The sequence below is a fragment of the Symphalangus syndactylus genome, chromosome 10 (assembly GCF_028878055.3).
Source record: "Symphalangus syndactylus isolate Jambi chromosome 10, NHGRI_mSymSyn1-v2.1_pri, whole genome shotgun sequence".
Lineage (NCBI taxonomy): Eukaryota > Metazoa > Chordata > Mammalia > Primates > Hylobatidae > Symphalangus > Symphalangus syndactylus.
In genome coordinates this window covers 38,693,922-38,710,724 of record NC_072432.2, presented here as the reverse complement: position 1 = coordinate 38,710,724, position 16,803 = coordinate 38,693,922, and the positions used below count along the sequence as shown (strand labels likewise).

The 16,803-nt window shown below is 37.9% G+C and overlaps 1 protein-coding gene across 4 annotated transcripts in view; it reads left to right on the top strand.

Moving 5' to 3' along the window:
• MTTP (microsomal triglyceride transfer protein) overlaps positions 1 to 16,803 on the top strand; it is a 57,553-nt gene that overhangs the window by 37,470 nt on the left and 3,280 nt on the right. For 3 of the 4 annotated variants that reach the window (XM_055296187.2, XM_055296188.2, XM_055296189.2), the window contains exons 11-16: positions 2,528 to 2,740; positions 4,544 to 4,755; positions 6,928 to 7,025; positions 7,117 to 7,238; positions 8,700 to 8,927; positions 14,753 to 14,877. In XM_055296187.2, the coding sequence (XP_055152162.2) occupies positions 2,528 to 2,740; positions 4,544 to 4,755; positions 6,928 to 7,025; positions 7,117 to 7,238; positions 8,700 to 8,927; positions 14,753 to 14,877 (998 nt within the window). Of the gene's footprint in view, positions 1 to 2,527; positions 2,741 to 4,543; positions 4,756 to 6,927; positions 7,026 to 7,116; positions 7,239 to 8,699; positions 8,928 to 14,752; positions 14,878 to 16,504; positions 16,586 to 16,803 lie in introns of those variants that run through there. The other variant, XM_055296190.2, reaches the window with a different exon arrangement.

Here is a 16,803-nt window from a genome sequence, read left to right as displayed (position 1 = left end):
ATATGCATGCTGTGTAAAAGGAACCTGCCATTCTGTGTAGTTCTATAGCCTTTCAGAACTTACTAGCATAAAAGCTACTGTCCTGTGACAGTCTGAATGGCAGCCAGACAAGTGCACAACCAGTACTATGCCACATGTTTCTTTTTTATGTTTGTCTTTTGCTTATGTTTTGACCTCCTGGCATCCTAATTCCTTATTTTCACTGAATTTGTACTTGACAAAATTTAAACCTACAGAAAAGTTGTAAGAATAGTACAATTCCATGAACACCCAGATATCTTTCATCTAGATTCATCAGTTGTTAACGTATTTTCATCTTTGCTTTATCTCTCTCTGTCTTATTTTAGTTGAATAATTTGACAGTAAATTGCAGACATCTGACATTTTACCTCTATATACTTTTACTTCTTATTACTTGAGTGCCATTGCAACTAGTCTCTTACAATGAAAAAAATACATGTGTTTACCAAATTGTGAGTTCCTACTGCTATCTCTAATCCTAATTCTAATTCAACACTATAGGGTTATTTTTTCCCTCATATCATCATTATATTTTCCTTCTCCCACTGTGACAACTGTGGTTTTCGAGAACACCAATATATTGATTCACCTGCTCAATTCTAAAACACACACAATATATTTTTGGAATTGCTACACTGGTATTACTACAGAAAACTAACCGAAGTTCAAGACTTTTACAGTTCTTTTTGTCCTTAGAATATATTCCATCGCATGTACACAAAGTTCTATGCTCAAAAGTTACTTGGATTAATTCTTTTTCATTCTCTTCTGTTTAGTCATATTATCAAGTTGATAGACATTTAGTTTCATTTGTTTCTGGTTAAATTGAATTTTGATAATTTTCCATCCTGTTGATTTACTTTTATTTCTTGAACATGTGAAATAGTAATGTGGTTCAAAAGGCAAAACTGTGTTTTAAAAATACTATCAGAGAGAGGTCTCATCGCTTCTCGATGCTTTTCCCTCAATCTCACCTACTTCCACTAGGTAAACAAAATCACTGATTAAAAAAAAAATTTCTTTCTATGTTTCTTTTTGCAACATTAAACAGATGTTCACACATTTACATACTTTTTTGCACAAAATATATCATTCTATACATACTCTTTTTGTATCTTACATTTTTCACTTAACAATATATCATGAAAATATTCCCTACATAGAGATCTTTTTCATTCCTTTTGACAACTGCCTAGTACTCCATCGTGTCTATGGACTATGTTTTATTTAACATCTCCTATGAATGGTCATGTAAGTGGCTTCCTCTATTTTGCTATTACAAATAATACTGAAGTGAATAATCTCAGGCACAGATTTTTGCTATTGTTGAGATGTAGCTTCAGGGATAGAGTTGCTGGTCAAAAAGCAGTTCTGTTTGTTTTTCTCACATTATCTTCCACAGGAATTGTACCATTTTGGCTTTCATCAGCAATTTATGAAAAGGCCTATTTCCCCATAGTCTCACCTACAAAATATGTTAGCAAACTTTTGAATTTTTCACCAATTTGACAGTTGAGCAATGTCACTTCTCTGATTAAGTGTGATGTTTAGCATCTTTCCTTCTATTGGGAGCCTTTTGTTAATACTTCTCCACTCTTCCCCATATCATCCATTCTCCCCAACCCCGTGTATGTGTGTGTGTGTATGTGTGTGTGTGTTTGTGTGTGCTTGTAGCCTAATTTCAGAGGTTATGAATCCTGTGGATGAATTAGATCTTAAAACCCTTTTTTTTAAAAAACTTTTTTCAGCCTAGACTCTGTCATCCAAAGACTCTTTATTTTAAACATGAAACTGAAGCCTCTAAAACATATGTAGTGGCAAATATAAGACCAGAACCCAGATGTCCCTATTTCTAATTTGCTTTCCCATTAAACTATTAACTTACACTCAATACCCCTTTTTCTCAGACTAGGACAAAAGGACTTTTCTGATTATAGAACATATTTGAAAAGTACCTAGTAAAGTACCTACCACATAGGAGGTACTTAAGAAATATTTTTGAACTATATTGCAGCACTAATTAAATTTGGAATTAAGTGAAAACAAGCACTTTTAAAACATTTAGAGCCAGACCTTACAGTTGAGCTCTAAGAGGTCTCACCCAAGTTCTTATTAAGGAAGGGTGTATGGTGACACTAAGGCTCCATCTAATTGTTGCTTTAGCAATTCAGTGAATGAGCAGTTTTTTGAATAACCAATCACAATGAAATTAAAAAGTGGCCTTATATATTCAAAATGTGTTCAAAATGAAATATGCCCATTATTGATAATACTTGTTGCTTCTGAAAAATGTATTAGCATATGTATTTTTTTTTTAAAAAAAGCACAACACTTTTATCAGGCTTTATTTGTTTGCTTTTATTCCACTGTGTGCCTCAGTCAAGCAACCAATGCAAAACTTTGTAAAACTGTAGGTTGCTTTCTTGAACCCAAGAATAAAGCCAGTCTTGCTCAAGTCTTCTTCAATGTATGGTCATGTATATATCTAAGGTATATGATTTTTCAGGCAGTAGTGGAAGCTAAGAAGTTAATCCTGGGAGGACTTGAAAAAGCAGAGAAAAAAGAGGACACCAGGATGTATCTGCTGGCTTTGAAGAATGCCCTGCTTCCAGAAGGCATCCCAAGTCTTCTGAAGTATGCAGAAGCAGGAGAAGGGCCCATCAGCCACCTCGCTACCACTGCTCTCCAGAGATATGATCTCCCTTTCATAACTGATGAGGTAAAATCTCCAAGAATATTTGCAACATTTACAGAAGAAAAAAAAAAGCATGCTGAACATGAGTCAAATGCAAATTCCGCTCAAGTCACTTTATATTTTCCCCAAATAGTCTTCTCTCCTGCTTAAAAATAACTCTTAAATTGCATTTGAGGCTATTCTAAATATCCTTACAGGGTAACGTCCTATATCCTGAAGCATAAATATTGAAGCATATTGTCTTATTTTAAGAAACAAATTCTTTTTTGAAATATATTTACTTTTATAAAGTTTTAAGATGCTGTTACATTTTTCAATACTGAAATATCCTGGCTTAAGTATAACTTTGTTTGTTACTACAACTACATTTTTCAGGAAGCCATCTAAATTAAACCTTTGTTAGGGCAGAGAATGTCTATAAATCTCAAGATAAACCATCTGCCGAGAATGGTGTTTCCAGTTTGTAGCTAAGCACCTTCCCACCAGTTTTGTGTTGAAGTTGGTGGCTGAAAATCATGATGGTTAGGGGCACAGGCTTTTGAGAAAGACAGACTTACATGTAAACTCTGGCTCTGTCCCTCCCTGGTTGTTTGTTCTTGGGTGACTTATTTAACATCTACATATTTGAGAGCAAAGCCAAGATTTGAGGGAGTTAGTAAAAGGTAAAGGGAAATGAAATTAAAGAAATATTTATAAATGCTTAGTATAGATCCTTACACATTGAATATCATTAGGCAGTTCTAATAATCAATGAAGTTACTTGTTGCTATGGAATGCAATTATTTTGGCACGTTTTCTTCGATGCTAATGTTTTGTTTAGAAAACAAAAGGATCCTAACGTAACTTACAGACTTTGGGTAATAATGAAGTGCCAGGTAGGTTTATTGAATGTAAGAGATGTACCACTGAGGTGCAGGTTGTTGATACAAGGGGTGATTGTGCGTGTGTAGGGTTAAAAGGTGTGTGGGAATTCTCTGTACTTTCCACTCAATTTTGCTGTGAACCTAAACTGCTCTTTAAAAAGTCTATTAATTAAAAAGAAGAGAGATGGGAAGATTCTGAGGTACTTCATTGTAAGAAAACATTACTTCATATAACTACCTCTCCTCAGAGCCCCATTGCCATGTAGTATCCTTAAAATTCTATATTAGTTAGGTAACACCAGGTTATGCTGCAATAACAAATGTCCCTCAAAATCTCAGCAATTTGTTTAAAGTTTATTTCTCAGCCAGGCGTGGTGGCTCATGCCTGTAATCCCAACACTTTGGAAGGCCGAGGTGGGTGGATCACGAGGTCAGGAATTCAAGACCAGACTGGCCAACATAGTGAAACCCCATCTCTATTAAAAATACAAAAATCAGCTGGGCATGGTGGCACACGCCTCTAGTCACAGCTACTTGGGAGGCTGAGGCAGGAGAATCACTTGAACCTGGGAGGCGGAGGTTGTGGTGAGCCGAGATTGTGCCACTGCACTCCAGTCTGGGCAACAAAGCGAAACTCCGCCTCAAAAAAAAAGTGTTTATTTTTCATGCTATGCCTAATGTGCATAAGGAAGTATGTGGTCTGAAGTTCACTACAGTCATGGAAGAAAGAGATGGAGAAAGCCACCAGCTCTTAATGGCCTCAGCCTAGAAGTGATCCTCATAGATTCTGTCCATGGCCCATTAGCCAGAACTAGTCACGTGGCCCCCACCAAATCAAAAAGGAATCTGGGAAATGTAGTAACACATGTATATTTTTATGAACACTCACTATTCCTGCTATTCCTGCTCAAATGTCCATTTTAAAAATCTAGATGTGCACTAAGTTTGAACATCTTATGAACAGGTGAAGAAGACCTTGAATAGAATATACCACCAAAACCGTAAAGTTCACGAAAAGACTGTGCGCACTACTGCAGCTGCTATAATTTTAAATAACAATCCATCCTACATGGACGTCAAGAACATCCTGCTGTCTATTGGGGAGCTTCCCCAAGAAATGAATAAATACATGCTCGCCATTGTTCAAGACATCCTACGTTTTGAAATGCCTGCAAGGTATAATACATTGCACATGTCTCTCTGTGTATTCAAGCTTATTTTTGTGTTCATGGGGTACCCATGTAGCTAAGAATAATGATGTGGTCATTATGCAGGGTTACATTGCATAAAACCAGAGAGTGCCAGATTTCCCATAATAGGGCTATTTAGGGGGCAAGATGAAACAACTTCACTTTGGCACTATGAGTCCATGAATGGGAACTCTGGGTATAATTTTTACTAGGGATGTCTTGTTCAGTCTGGCAAGTGTATATTGCCAAATGTTTTAAAAGCTAACTGCATTTTCAACAGGATTTTAAAAATAAGTACAACAAAACAATGTAAATTCTTACCAAATGATTTTCATTGTAGCATTTCAAGTGTTAGGAATTTTTGAAGCCTCATTTATCACAGATCAAATAAATTTCCCATTTAAGTTAAAAATCTTAGGCACGGCCCACATTTTAAGCTGATTCAAAATTTAAAGAGTGCAATCAGTAGAGTTCATCACTCTATAATTCTTGCTGAATTAACTTCCTTCCAGTTCCCAAGTCTGTCCTCCCAAATGCAAAGTGGCTCCCCCAAGGTGCCTCCTCCCTGGAATTAGAGGGTCAGAGAAGGAAGTTTCATTTTTCCTGAGTTACATGCAGAACACTACCCCCAGGAAAGATCAGATTTAAGCATTCACCACAGAGATTGGAAGGGTGGAAAATAAAGAGAAAGAAAATGAAAAAAGACAGCATTAAAAGGTTGAAAGAAAGAGAAACAAGGACTAAGATGGAAGGAAGACATAAGAAACAGGGGTGTGAGTAGGACAGAGATAAGAGCAGGACATTCAGGAAAGAGCAATGGAGCAGGTGAGCGAGTGAGAAAAGAAGCCAAGTCTCTCTGCAGCCATGTATTTCCAGTTGAACGCATTTAGCTTCTCCATTTCTTTGTTTGCTTTTATGAGACCCTGTGAAGGAGATCCTGAGCATACTTGCTGCCTTTGTCTTATGGCTGTAGCATTTCTGGGACCCGGAAAGAGGAGACAGTGGGGTAGAGAACAGACTAGAAATTGTGAGGAAAATATCACCAACATTATGGGTCAGAGTCTCAGAACCAAAAACATTAGAGTGGGGAGGAACACTAGAGGCACCCTTGCTTGGTATCTGTCCCTTGTAGGGCTATAGTCTCCCAGCAGGTGGTATTCAAACTTTGCTTCCCTCTCCCAATGACAGGAAGCTCACCATCTTTGAGGGAACTTGTGCCAGTGTTGTTCAGAGACTCTCATCATTATGTCTTTGTATAACCTGAAATCTTCCTATTGGCTCTGGTTTTATCTCAGGAGCAAAGCAAAGTACGTCTAGTCATTCATCCACAAGAAGACCCTTTGAATATCTGAGGATAGCTATCATGACCCTCCTCATCTTTGCTTCTCTAGGCTAAAATCTTATAACCTAGTGATATTGGAGGGGAAACTTCTCAGGATGCCATTGCCTCCCCTCAATTATTTTCTACCTTAGACCTAGGAATAGATTTCTATAGTTGATTATTTTGATGTTTTGCTGTGTTGTCATAATGTTGCTATTACTGATATGATTAATTTTATGTAATCAGAAATGAACATCTTAACACTAATTACTTAGACAAGATGGACGCAATGGGGTAAGCATTAAGACTTACTCCAGAGGAGACAATGATTTCTATATGGGTTTTACTGAGCTGTTTCTGTAATTGGAAACTTCACAGATATAGAAGAAATACTGGAAATGTACTGTCATATGTCATTAGTGAGAGAGACTGTTAGGGAATGCAGAAAAACATTTAAAGAAATATTGTGCAATCTCCCCAGTTTGGCACAACTTTCCTTTAAGTGTATGCACCATTTAACAATAAAACCATGACGAATCAAAGAATTTTGCCATGCCTGAAATGTGTCTACTAGTCAACTTAAGCCACCTCAAAGCTGGACACCCTTGCCTTGCTGTCATTTTGATACCAAACTAAATTTCAAATATCTGAGTAATGAAGGGGCTAGCCCTAATCCTGATGCTACCACGCCAGCTGGCACTGCCCTGGCTCTTGGAAAGGCATGAGGAAAATTTGGCTTCCTCTTTTTTCCACTGAGGATTTTTTTTTTCCAAATTTGACTTGGGAAACAGTCACTACAATGAATGTGCAGCTTTTTTTTTTCCTCATATGTTGCAGCAAAATTGTCCGTCGAGTTCTGAAGGACATGGTCGCTCACAATTATGACCGTTTCTCCAAGAGTGGATCTTCTTCTGCCTATACTGGCTACATAGAACGTATGTACACCAAAAATAGGTTCTCCTTCCGTACCCCACAACTTAGCATTGCTGGAACTGCTATTAAATTACAGTTATTGTGTGTCAACAGGTAGTCCCCTTTCGGCATCCACTTACAGCCTAGACATTCTTTACTCGGGTTCTGGCATTCTAAGGAGAAGTAACCTGAACATCTTTCAGTACATTGGGAAGGCTGGTCTTCACGGTAGCCAGGTAACTCACTTCTCATGGATTTTGCTTAATAAAGTATGCAAGAAATTAGGCTGAGGTAAAATAAAACACATATACTGTGGGTAATGCTATAGAATGTATAAGTTAATGGTGGCTTCTGTCATATTTTGCCCAGGATTCCCTTAGCTGTAAGAGGCTGTATGGTTTATAGTCACTCAGAGAAAGTTTCAAATTTGAACTTGAAACCTAAGTAATTTGATCCATTGAACTTGACAAATGTCCATTTGTCTTTTCAAAGGTGCACATATTCACAAAACTGAAATTGTGCCAATATTTCTCACATAAACGTTTAAAAATAATATTTTATTTTTATTCACAGATATATTTCTTAGCCTCCTCTCACCCCCAAGTATTTAATTCTAGAATATATTTTCCTTTTCTGGGCGTTTCTATGAAGAGATTGATTCCCCATAATAAAACCTTTCATAATAGAATATGATGCTCTAAAGAGTCAATCTATATTTCTCCAACACTGCTAAGAGAGAAAAGAATAAAATGTAGGCATTCAACATCTGGCTGATTTCCATCCCTGTAGTGTTATCCAAATTGAGGTGATGGTCTATAAAGACTTCCTAATAATGACATGTACTTTCTTTTTAGTTTTTATGCACATCAAGTTATAACCTTGTAAATACAGCCATTTAAGTTTTTAAAATGATCCAATGCTATAAAAACTTGAGTTTTTATCAATCTTATATTACTATACCTTTTGGTACTACTAGTCAGAATACTATGCCTTTCTGTCCTGAGGAAACACAATCTGTTTTCTGATATGTACTTTGAAATGCAAAACACCCAGGGGTTAAAGGGCTGGGTATGGAGGACAGAAAATATGTAGGATTCCTATTTGTTGTGGAAATAAGTGTGTTAGCCCCCTCGTGGTGTTTATCGAGTTTTTTTTTGTTTGTTTTTTTGGCTAGGGAGAAAAGTTTCACATGGAATGGGGTGAGTCATGGCTTAGAGAATACCATGTCCTCACATAGCAGCAGCCTTAGAATGACTCTGCCAACACTTTTCCATCTAATTTTAGATGCTCTGCAAGATAGCTGATGCATTGTATACCACAGTCCTGGAAAGACTAAGAGTCTCTAGGATGACATCATAAAATAGAAAGCTCATGGTCTTCATAGTCAGACAGAAGGGGTATGGGTCCTGCCTCTGACATTTATTAGCTGAGTAAACTTGAGACTTTTTTTGCCTCATCTACAAAATGGGTAATATCATATGTACTTCAAAGAGTGGTTGTGAGGATTAAATGAAAAACTAACCCACCTTATATTCAGGCATAGAGGTTTTTGTCTGTTTTCGTTTTTGTTTCTAGCTGTTGCAAATATTTAAGTTTTTGGCCCCTTGAGAAGTTCTAGCTGCAGCTCAGAAGCTTCACCATTATTTACAGAGCAAGCAGGGAGCTTGTGTCATGAACATTATATTGATTTTATCCAGGTGGTTATTGAAGCCCAAGGACTGGAAGCTTTAATCGCAGCCACCCCTGATGAGGGGGAGGAGAACCTTGACTCCTATGCTGGTATGTCAGCCATCCTCTTTGATGTTCAGCTCAGACCTGTCACCTTTTTCAATGGATACAGTGATTTGATGTCCAAAATGCTGTCAGCATCTGGCGACCCTATCAGTGTGGTGAAAGGACTTATTCTGCTAATAGATCATTCTCAGGTAATTCATTCAGTCTGTGAGTATTTATTGAGTCCCTAAAATATCCAGGCACGTTTTAAATATGCTTAGTTCTTGGAGGATACAAGACAAAATTGTGCCCATCTTGGAGCTCATATTCCAAGCACTTGGCCCTCTTGGTATTGTTCCCCTTTCTCCTTTACTATAGATGTGTTATAATTTCATTTATTAGATGATTAATAAGTGCCTCTAATTTGAGGCAAAGAGAAAATGTTGATGCTAACAGAAACAAGAAAGGTTAGGACACAACAGAATAGAGCTACCACTGTCTCCTCACTTGGCTTTCTCAGGCACGAGGGCTTAGGTGATATTTATCCTGAAGGCAGGAGCTGAACTATGTGGCCTTATAAGTCACTGATGACATTTGTAATGACAGCGATGATGAAGATGCCTACAGTGCGTCATTTTGACCCTGCCAAATTAGTAGAGGCACAAGCAACCACGGCCATGAGCCACATGCAAGAAATCACGAAGACTCTTTGCCCAAAATTCTCATGTATATAAAATCTTAGAAAGATGTTTTCATTCTTAGAGTATAGGAGTACTTTCATTCTCTAGAGCCACATTCTTAAAAATGGTTTTCAACTTTTTGTGGCCCAAAATCTTATGATGCTGTACCAAAAAATGACAATACTATCTTTGGTGCAGTAAGATTTAAGTAGCCAAGATACTGTGGGATGGAGATGGTCTGCCTAATTAGATTTTCTGAAAAACAGAAGAGGGTTAATCTGAATAACCTTTGAGTTTGAATGTTTGGTGCTTAAAATTTTTCTTTAATAGTTTGATTTATTTTCTGCTTCACTAAGCATAGCAACATAAAAAATGATATATTTGCTAAATAAAATCTTATAAGGAATCAAAGTGATCACTGTGTAATTCATGCTTATTATCTTGAGAATATATAAGGAGATTGAAATAAAAATTTACAGATGATTGAATTGACTTGTAAAGTTTACTTCATTGTTTTAATACATTAATGGATAATAGCCTGCGTCTGAATTTTGCCTCCGTTACCTTCTTGCTATGTGCTCTTGGGCAGTTACTTAATAGCCTTAAGCCACAATTTCATACTAGTAAAGTGAGGCACCTGGAACAGGTGGTCTGAAGATTTTATCAGCTTTTTTGTTTGCCAGATAATTTGAGGATTCTGATTTGTTAGGTTCTGATTATGAAATCATAGATTTTAAGGGCTGGGAGATATCTTAGATATTAGACTGTATTAAAACTCCTCCAAAACCTCATTATTTGGGATTAAACAGTGTTAATTTTCTATCTTTCTTGTTCCTCATATCAGCTCAGGATAGCTGTATATAACAAAAACAAAAAGCAGTTTAGAGTGGCTTAACTAAATAGTTTCACTTTTATAGTGTAACAAACATTTGGAAGTAGGTGGTCCAGGGTTAATAGGAAACCTTAAGATATCATCAGAATCCAAGCTGCCTTCCTTCAGCTCAGCCATTCTTACTTGTGACTTTTGACCTCATGCTTGTCACCTTGTGATTATCAGATGGCTGCTCCACTTCCAGCACCACTTCCTCATTCCAAGATGGAAGAAGGGAAGGATAAGAGGTCACAGAGTCTGACTCTTTTTCAAGAATTGTTTGGAATCCCTATCTAGGTTTTGGACCAAAACGGTGTTACATGGCTATCTGTAGCTGAGAGGGAAGCTTTTGAACATGGTTTTTCAATGGGTGTCTGAACAAAATTGTTTCCGTCAATACAAATGTAGAAAGGACAAAGAGCAGTGTGTCTTGTATCTCTTAATCCTCAAGTCACACATGAAAAAAACAGTTCTCAAATTATATCAGAATTTTACATTGCACAATTCCAGTTTTAATGAAAGAATCGTCTAAAGGCAGCGTAAGTACTGAAAAAGTAGTCCACGTTTTAAGACACAGAGGACAGCTCAACACCACCTGTGTGTGCTTAGCTACCCATAAACAATGCCTGAGGATTTGAATCGGGGTGTAAAACCATGAGGAGTAATCTAGACCTGGGTCAGCAAACTTGTTCTGTAAAGGGTAGAAAGTAAATATTTTACGCTTTGCAGGCCACATGGTCTCTGTTGCAGCCACTCAATTCTGTTACTGTAGAGTGAAGACAGCCATCAGCAATACATTAACAAATGTGTATGTCTGTGTTCCAATAAAATTTTATGTACAAAAATAGCCAGTGGGCCAGACTTGTCTGCTGGCCATAGTTTGCCAATCCCTGATCTACATTATCTTGTACAGTTTTTCTATTCACTAAGCTAGGGCAGCTAAGGCAAGGCGTATTCTATGAGAAAGATTGTCCCCTAGCTATTAAACATAGCCCAATGTCTGTGTGTCAGGTTGGAGTATTTGGCAGATCTGAGGTTATTATACAAATTAAGCTGTCTGAGGCCCCCTGGCTCTGCAGAGCACTCTAGTAATGCCATCCTAGCTTCAGCGGCACATACCACTCTAGGTCAAGTGCTGACACTGAAGGAAGTATTGGCAGTGGGTAGCCCATCACAGCCACCAGGGCAGATGGAATTACTCTGTGCTTGCTCACACTTTCTCTCTTCAGCTAATTGGATTACTCTTCAGAGAAAGATGTCTGATAAAGTCAGTTTAATAAGGGGATCCTCTTTAGCCAGTAAAGAACATATTTCCCTAAATGGAAGCAACAGGATGAGTTGTCAAAATGTCAGCATCTGAGCTATAAGAAACACTTATGGGACCAAGAGGATCAAAGCGGTCACATTAGCTACAAAGTTCTAATATCTTTTTCCTCTAGTTCATAGGAAAGAATCTAAATAAATATGCACTCGGGGACAAACAAGGACATAAACCTATGCTCTCTCTCTCTTTTGTTTTCTTTTTTGCAATATTTCTTAGAACAGGCTTTCTTGTACACCAGGAGACAAAAGAGAGGTATGAGTTTGTGATAGCCATGAATATTAGTAGAAAAGTCTTCACCCAGGCCAGGTGCAGTGGCTCATGCCTGTAATCCCAGCACTTTGGGTGGCCAAGGCAGGTGGATCCCTTGAGCTCAGAAGTTTGAGACCAGGCTGGGCAACATGGTGAAACCCCAGATCTACAAAAAATAAAAAAATTAGCTGGGTATAGCGGGGTATGCCTGTAGTCCCAGCTACTCTGGAGGCTGAGGTGGGGGTGAGAGGATTGCTTGAGCCCAGCAGGTTGAGGCTGCTGTGACCCATGATCACACCACTGCACTCCAGCCCGGGTGACAGAGCAAGACCCCATCTCAAAGAAAGAAAGAAAAGAAATGTCTTCACCCTAGAGACAATTGGAGTGTTTTTTCTGGCTTCATGTGTAGCCACTGAGCCTGATTTTTCCTTTCAGTCTTAAGATATGATGCCTACCATGGAAGATTGGTATGACGATTAAATGAGACACCAAAGCTTTGTAGAGCTTTGGGCACACAGTAGGTGCTCAAAACCTGTTAGTTCCACTTACTTTATACTGCTTAAAAATTAGCATCATGTGGCTTAGTCCCTTTCAAAAAGGAAAGAGTGCTTTGTTTTTCTACAGGGGTCAGTGGTTTATCTTTATAAGGGGGTCCAAGAAAATTCCTCTTTGCACATGCATTCTTCTATTGTCCCTTTGTGTAAAGAAGTAGAATTTTCCCAGATATCCAAGGCACTCCTCATAACCCACCTTGCAATGGAAATGCTCTCTCCCCACAAAAGGTGCGTTGTCTAACAGCCATGAAATGGCCTTTTCCATGGCACTTGGTGTATTTTGCCTTCCATTTAATATATGGTTGGTGGGAAGGCCAAGATCCACATCACAGGCCTCTGCTGGACTGGGTGGATGAACAAGATTATAATTTTCAAATTAGTAAGAGAGAAAAGGATGCAAAGAAAGGAATACTTCTGAGGTGAGGCACACCATAGCTTTCATGTGGAAACAATCATGTTTGGAGTACACATACAGAACTCTCATATTTTGGTCCCATAGTTCACAGGCATAGGTGAAAATGTGGGCATGACTATTGTGTTTCTTCAGGATAGTTTGTGTCCATCACATTAGTTATAATGCCTGAGAAAACACCTTCATCCCATGCAGCCATATTTTGTTCTATATCAAATGTCTCTTTAAGTATCCTTAGGGCTGTCTCCTAATGTGTCCTGAGCATGGCACTGAGACTGTCATGCTTCCATCAAAGAGTGTCCTTCAGACTGAAAGTAGCTGCATGCCACAACCGTACTTTTTTAGTACACCTGGTTGTAAACCAAGTCCTTTCCCTGGCGTTTCCTGTGACCTTTTTTTGGAAAGTGAAGAGAACTCAGGGAGATCAACACAATCCTTGCTAGAAAGTGAAATCATGGCAGTTATAGCTGGCAAATGCATGGCTTGTTTTGTCTGAGTAGGGCAGTTACATAAAGAAGTTAGTCATCCTGCCGGTTGCCAAGAATTTAAGATCTTTGGAGGAATATCAAAATTAAGGATACTGCGTCTTTTTCTCAAAATCATTATCACTTCCAACACTGTCCCCAGGCAATCTGATTCCAATCCAGCTAAAAAGTTTTGTGCCAACATCACCTCAGCTAATGTACACGAAAAAAATGCAAGACTTAAAAGCTAAATGCAGGCAAACAGCACAAAACAATGGGTTTCAGACAATCACAAAATTGCTCAGGATGGGCCATGTTTGTAAATAATTACTGTTCCTCTGAAAAATGCTATTGAGTTCATGTTGAACTTGACTGTTAACTCAGTGTCATTTCAAATGTCAAACAGCAGGGTATTAGGCTTAGTTAAATTGCTTTGCCTTCTTTTTCTAGTTGGATGTAAGCAATTCCTGGAACTTGTACACAGCTGGCCTCTCTGTAACCGCTGGTTCCTCATCAAATTCAACCAACCTCAGATCAAAAATATTTGGAAAAAAAACACCAAACAATAAAATATAGCAAAACGACAGTATATATTCATACAATTTTTAAAATACAGCATAACAGCAACATAGCATTTACATTGTATTAGATATTATAAGTAATCTAGAGATGATTTAAAGTGTATGGGAGGATGGGTGTAGGTTACATGCAAATACTATGCCTTTTTATATAAGGGACTTCAGCACCCTTGGATTTTGTTATACTCAGGGCTGGGCAAAGGTGGTCCTATAACCAGTTCCCCTTGGATACTAACAGACAAACACACTCCACCGGGAGTTTTAAATATTGTCTGTTATTTTCTAGCAGGATGCTGTTGACTGTATTTGACACAGCACATAACTAGAGAAGTGCTGAAGGACCTCGAGAGATCACCTGATCCAAACCTCCTCCCCTGACTTCCCTGGACAAAAAGCCACAGCTAGATTTCTGATGGAGATGCCTTCATTTTCCTTAGTTCAAAAGTTTCCAAATTTAGGTGGATCAGAATCATACAAGGGCTTGTTAAAACATAGATTGCTAGACCCCATCCTCAGAGTTTCTAATTTAGTAGATGTGAAGGGGAGCTGATAATCTGTACTTCAAAGCAGTTCCCAGGCAATGCTGATGCTGTTGTTCACAGAAACACACTTTGAGAACTATTGTTCCTTTCAAAGTGTAGCAATGATTGAAGGAAAACATCCTTCTTAATTGGCACTTCATCACTCTGGCATTTTAATTGACTAATTAATTTAGCAAATCAACAGAGTCTACTTCTGGTGATTAAAATTAGGACAGCATGTTTCCAAGCCTAGAGAAAGACTCCAACATCAACACAACTCAAATGGAATTATCTACAGCAGGAGGTCAAATGTGCCATTGGAAAGGGGGTTAACTAAATTGTACTTATTATTTTTATAAGTATTATTATGCTTTTTTCTTCTAGGAACTTCAGTTACAATCTGGACTAAAAGCCAATATAGAGGTCCAGGGTGGTCTAGCTATTGATATTTCAGGTGCAATGGAGTTTAGCTTGTGGTATCGTGAGTCTAAAACCCGAGTAAAAAATAGGTAAGTGTTTATGCATTATACATTTATGAATTACATATAAGACTATATGCAGAGAACTTCAGAAATATGTTTTGGGAATTAACCTGACTTTTCAAAATCTATGCTTTCTATCTGTAATCATAAAATGATAGAGTTGGAAGTGATCATAGGAAATTATTCTGTCCATAGCTTCTTATGAGCAGGTCAGTACCTAATATGACTCAGCCAAGAATTTTCCTGCTTTTTTTTTTTTTTTTTTTTTTTTTTTTGAGACGGAGTCTCGCTCTGTCACCCAGGCTGGAGTGCAGTGGCGCGATCTCGGCTCACTGCAAGCTCTGCCTCCCAGGTTCACGCCATTCTCCTGCCTCAGCCTCTCCGAGTAGCTGGGACTACAGGCGCCCGCCACCGCGCCCGGCTGATTTTTTGTATTTTTAGTAGAGACGGGGTTTCACCGTGTTAGCCAGGATGGTCTCGATCTCCTGACTTCGTGATCCGCCCGCCTCGGCCTCCCAAAGTGCTGGGATTACAGGCTTGAGCCACCGCGCCCGGCCGAATTTTCCTGCTTTTAAAGACATACATAGACAGGATGCCCTGTGAATCAGATGGTTCATCTTCTTTTGGTATTCCACCAAGAGAAGAAATTTCACTTTAAGGTAAACTTTCCTCTTTTGTTGTCTTCAGTGGGGAAAAATAAAATAGATAATTTCATCTGTGCAGAAACTAACTATTAAATGTTAGGAGTCCTTAAGTCTTTTCATCAGCATTCCTTTTTCTAAATAAAATACTCTAAGCTCCTTTAATTTTTCTAATCTACCTGTGAGATTTAATGAAAGTGTTTTACTTTGAACATAAAACAATGCCTTTCAACTAGTGTGAAGATGAAAATTATTAGTCTTCCGTTTGTTACAGAATTTTTAAAAAAGAAATAGAAATGCAACTAATTTTAATTTTTTGATATTTAAAAACACATTCAGGCAAAAGTGACATATGTGATAAAATCAAATTTTTGATTCATCTTGAACTATGGTTGAAGGAACTGAGAGCAATCAAACAGTAGCACGTTTAATGTGAAGTGTAACCCACATTGTTACTAAAAGGAGCCACAGAATGAAAAATGACACTGGTCATCAAAGGGTTCACAATATAACTTAGGGCTTCCCACATAATCAGTCATCTTTCACCTCTTTCCAAAGTACTTTCTAGACAGAAGTTTTTCCAAATGAAATGGAATTGAATTCTTTGCAAAGAGAAATCAACAACAGCAACAACAAAAAAAGTAATTTGGATTTTTTAAAAACGTACACAGTATCCTTAAGAATCTACCATTATCTATTTTGTAACCAATCTGTCTTCCATTTCCACTTGTTCATTTGAAAAAATATCTTTCAAACCTTTGCTGAATATAGGACATCAGAATAAGTGATTCAGGGATTAAAACGACCTCTGACCTATTTTTACACTGATCATAACAGCAGCAGGGGTTTTAATTTGCACAGCAAAAATTAATATCCCTGTCAAAACATATGGGCATAGAACTCTGATTTAATTGTGAAAGTGGTTTCTCACAGTTTGATTTAAAGTCCACAATTCAATTACAGTAGAAGTAAGTCTTCTATTGAAATTATTTATCCTCTTCATTATTATCCAGGGCACATTCCCCAGCCAATGCAATCTGTTTATCCAGTTATCTAGAGCATCATTAAAGAACCGCCATATTTTTCATCCTGGGACCTACTGTACATGCCCCACTGTAAGAATGATTTTTTGTAACACAATATTTTTTCAAATATCTTGGCAATCAAGGGCTCACACCTCTAGAGACTCTTTGGAGAAGGTAATGAAATGGAATTAAAATAGCTGCCTAGAAGCCAACAGAGAGATAGTTAACAAAAAACTATAAGCATTGATTTTGTCTTCTTGGTGAGTTTAGAATCCATTTTAATATAA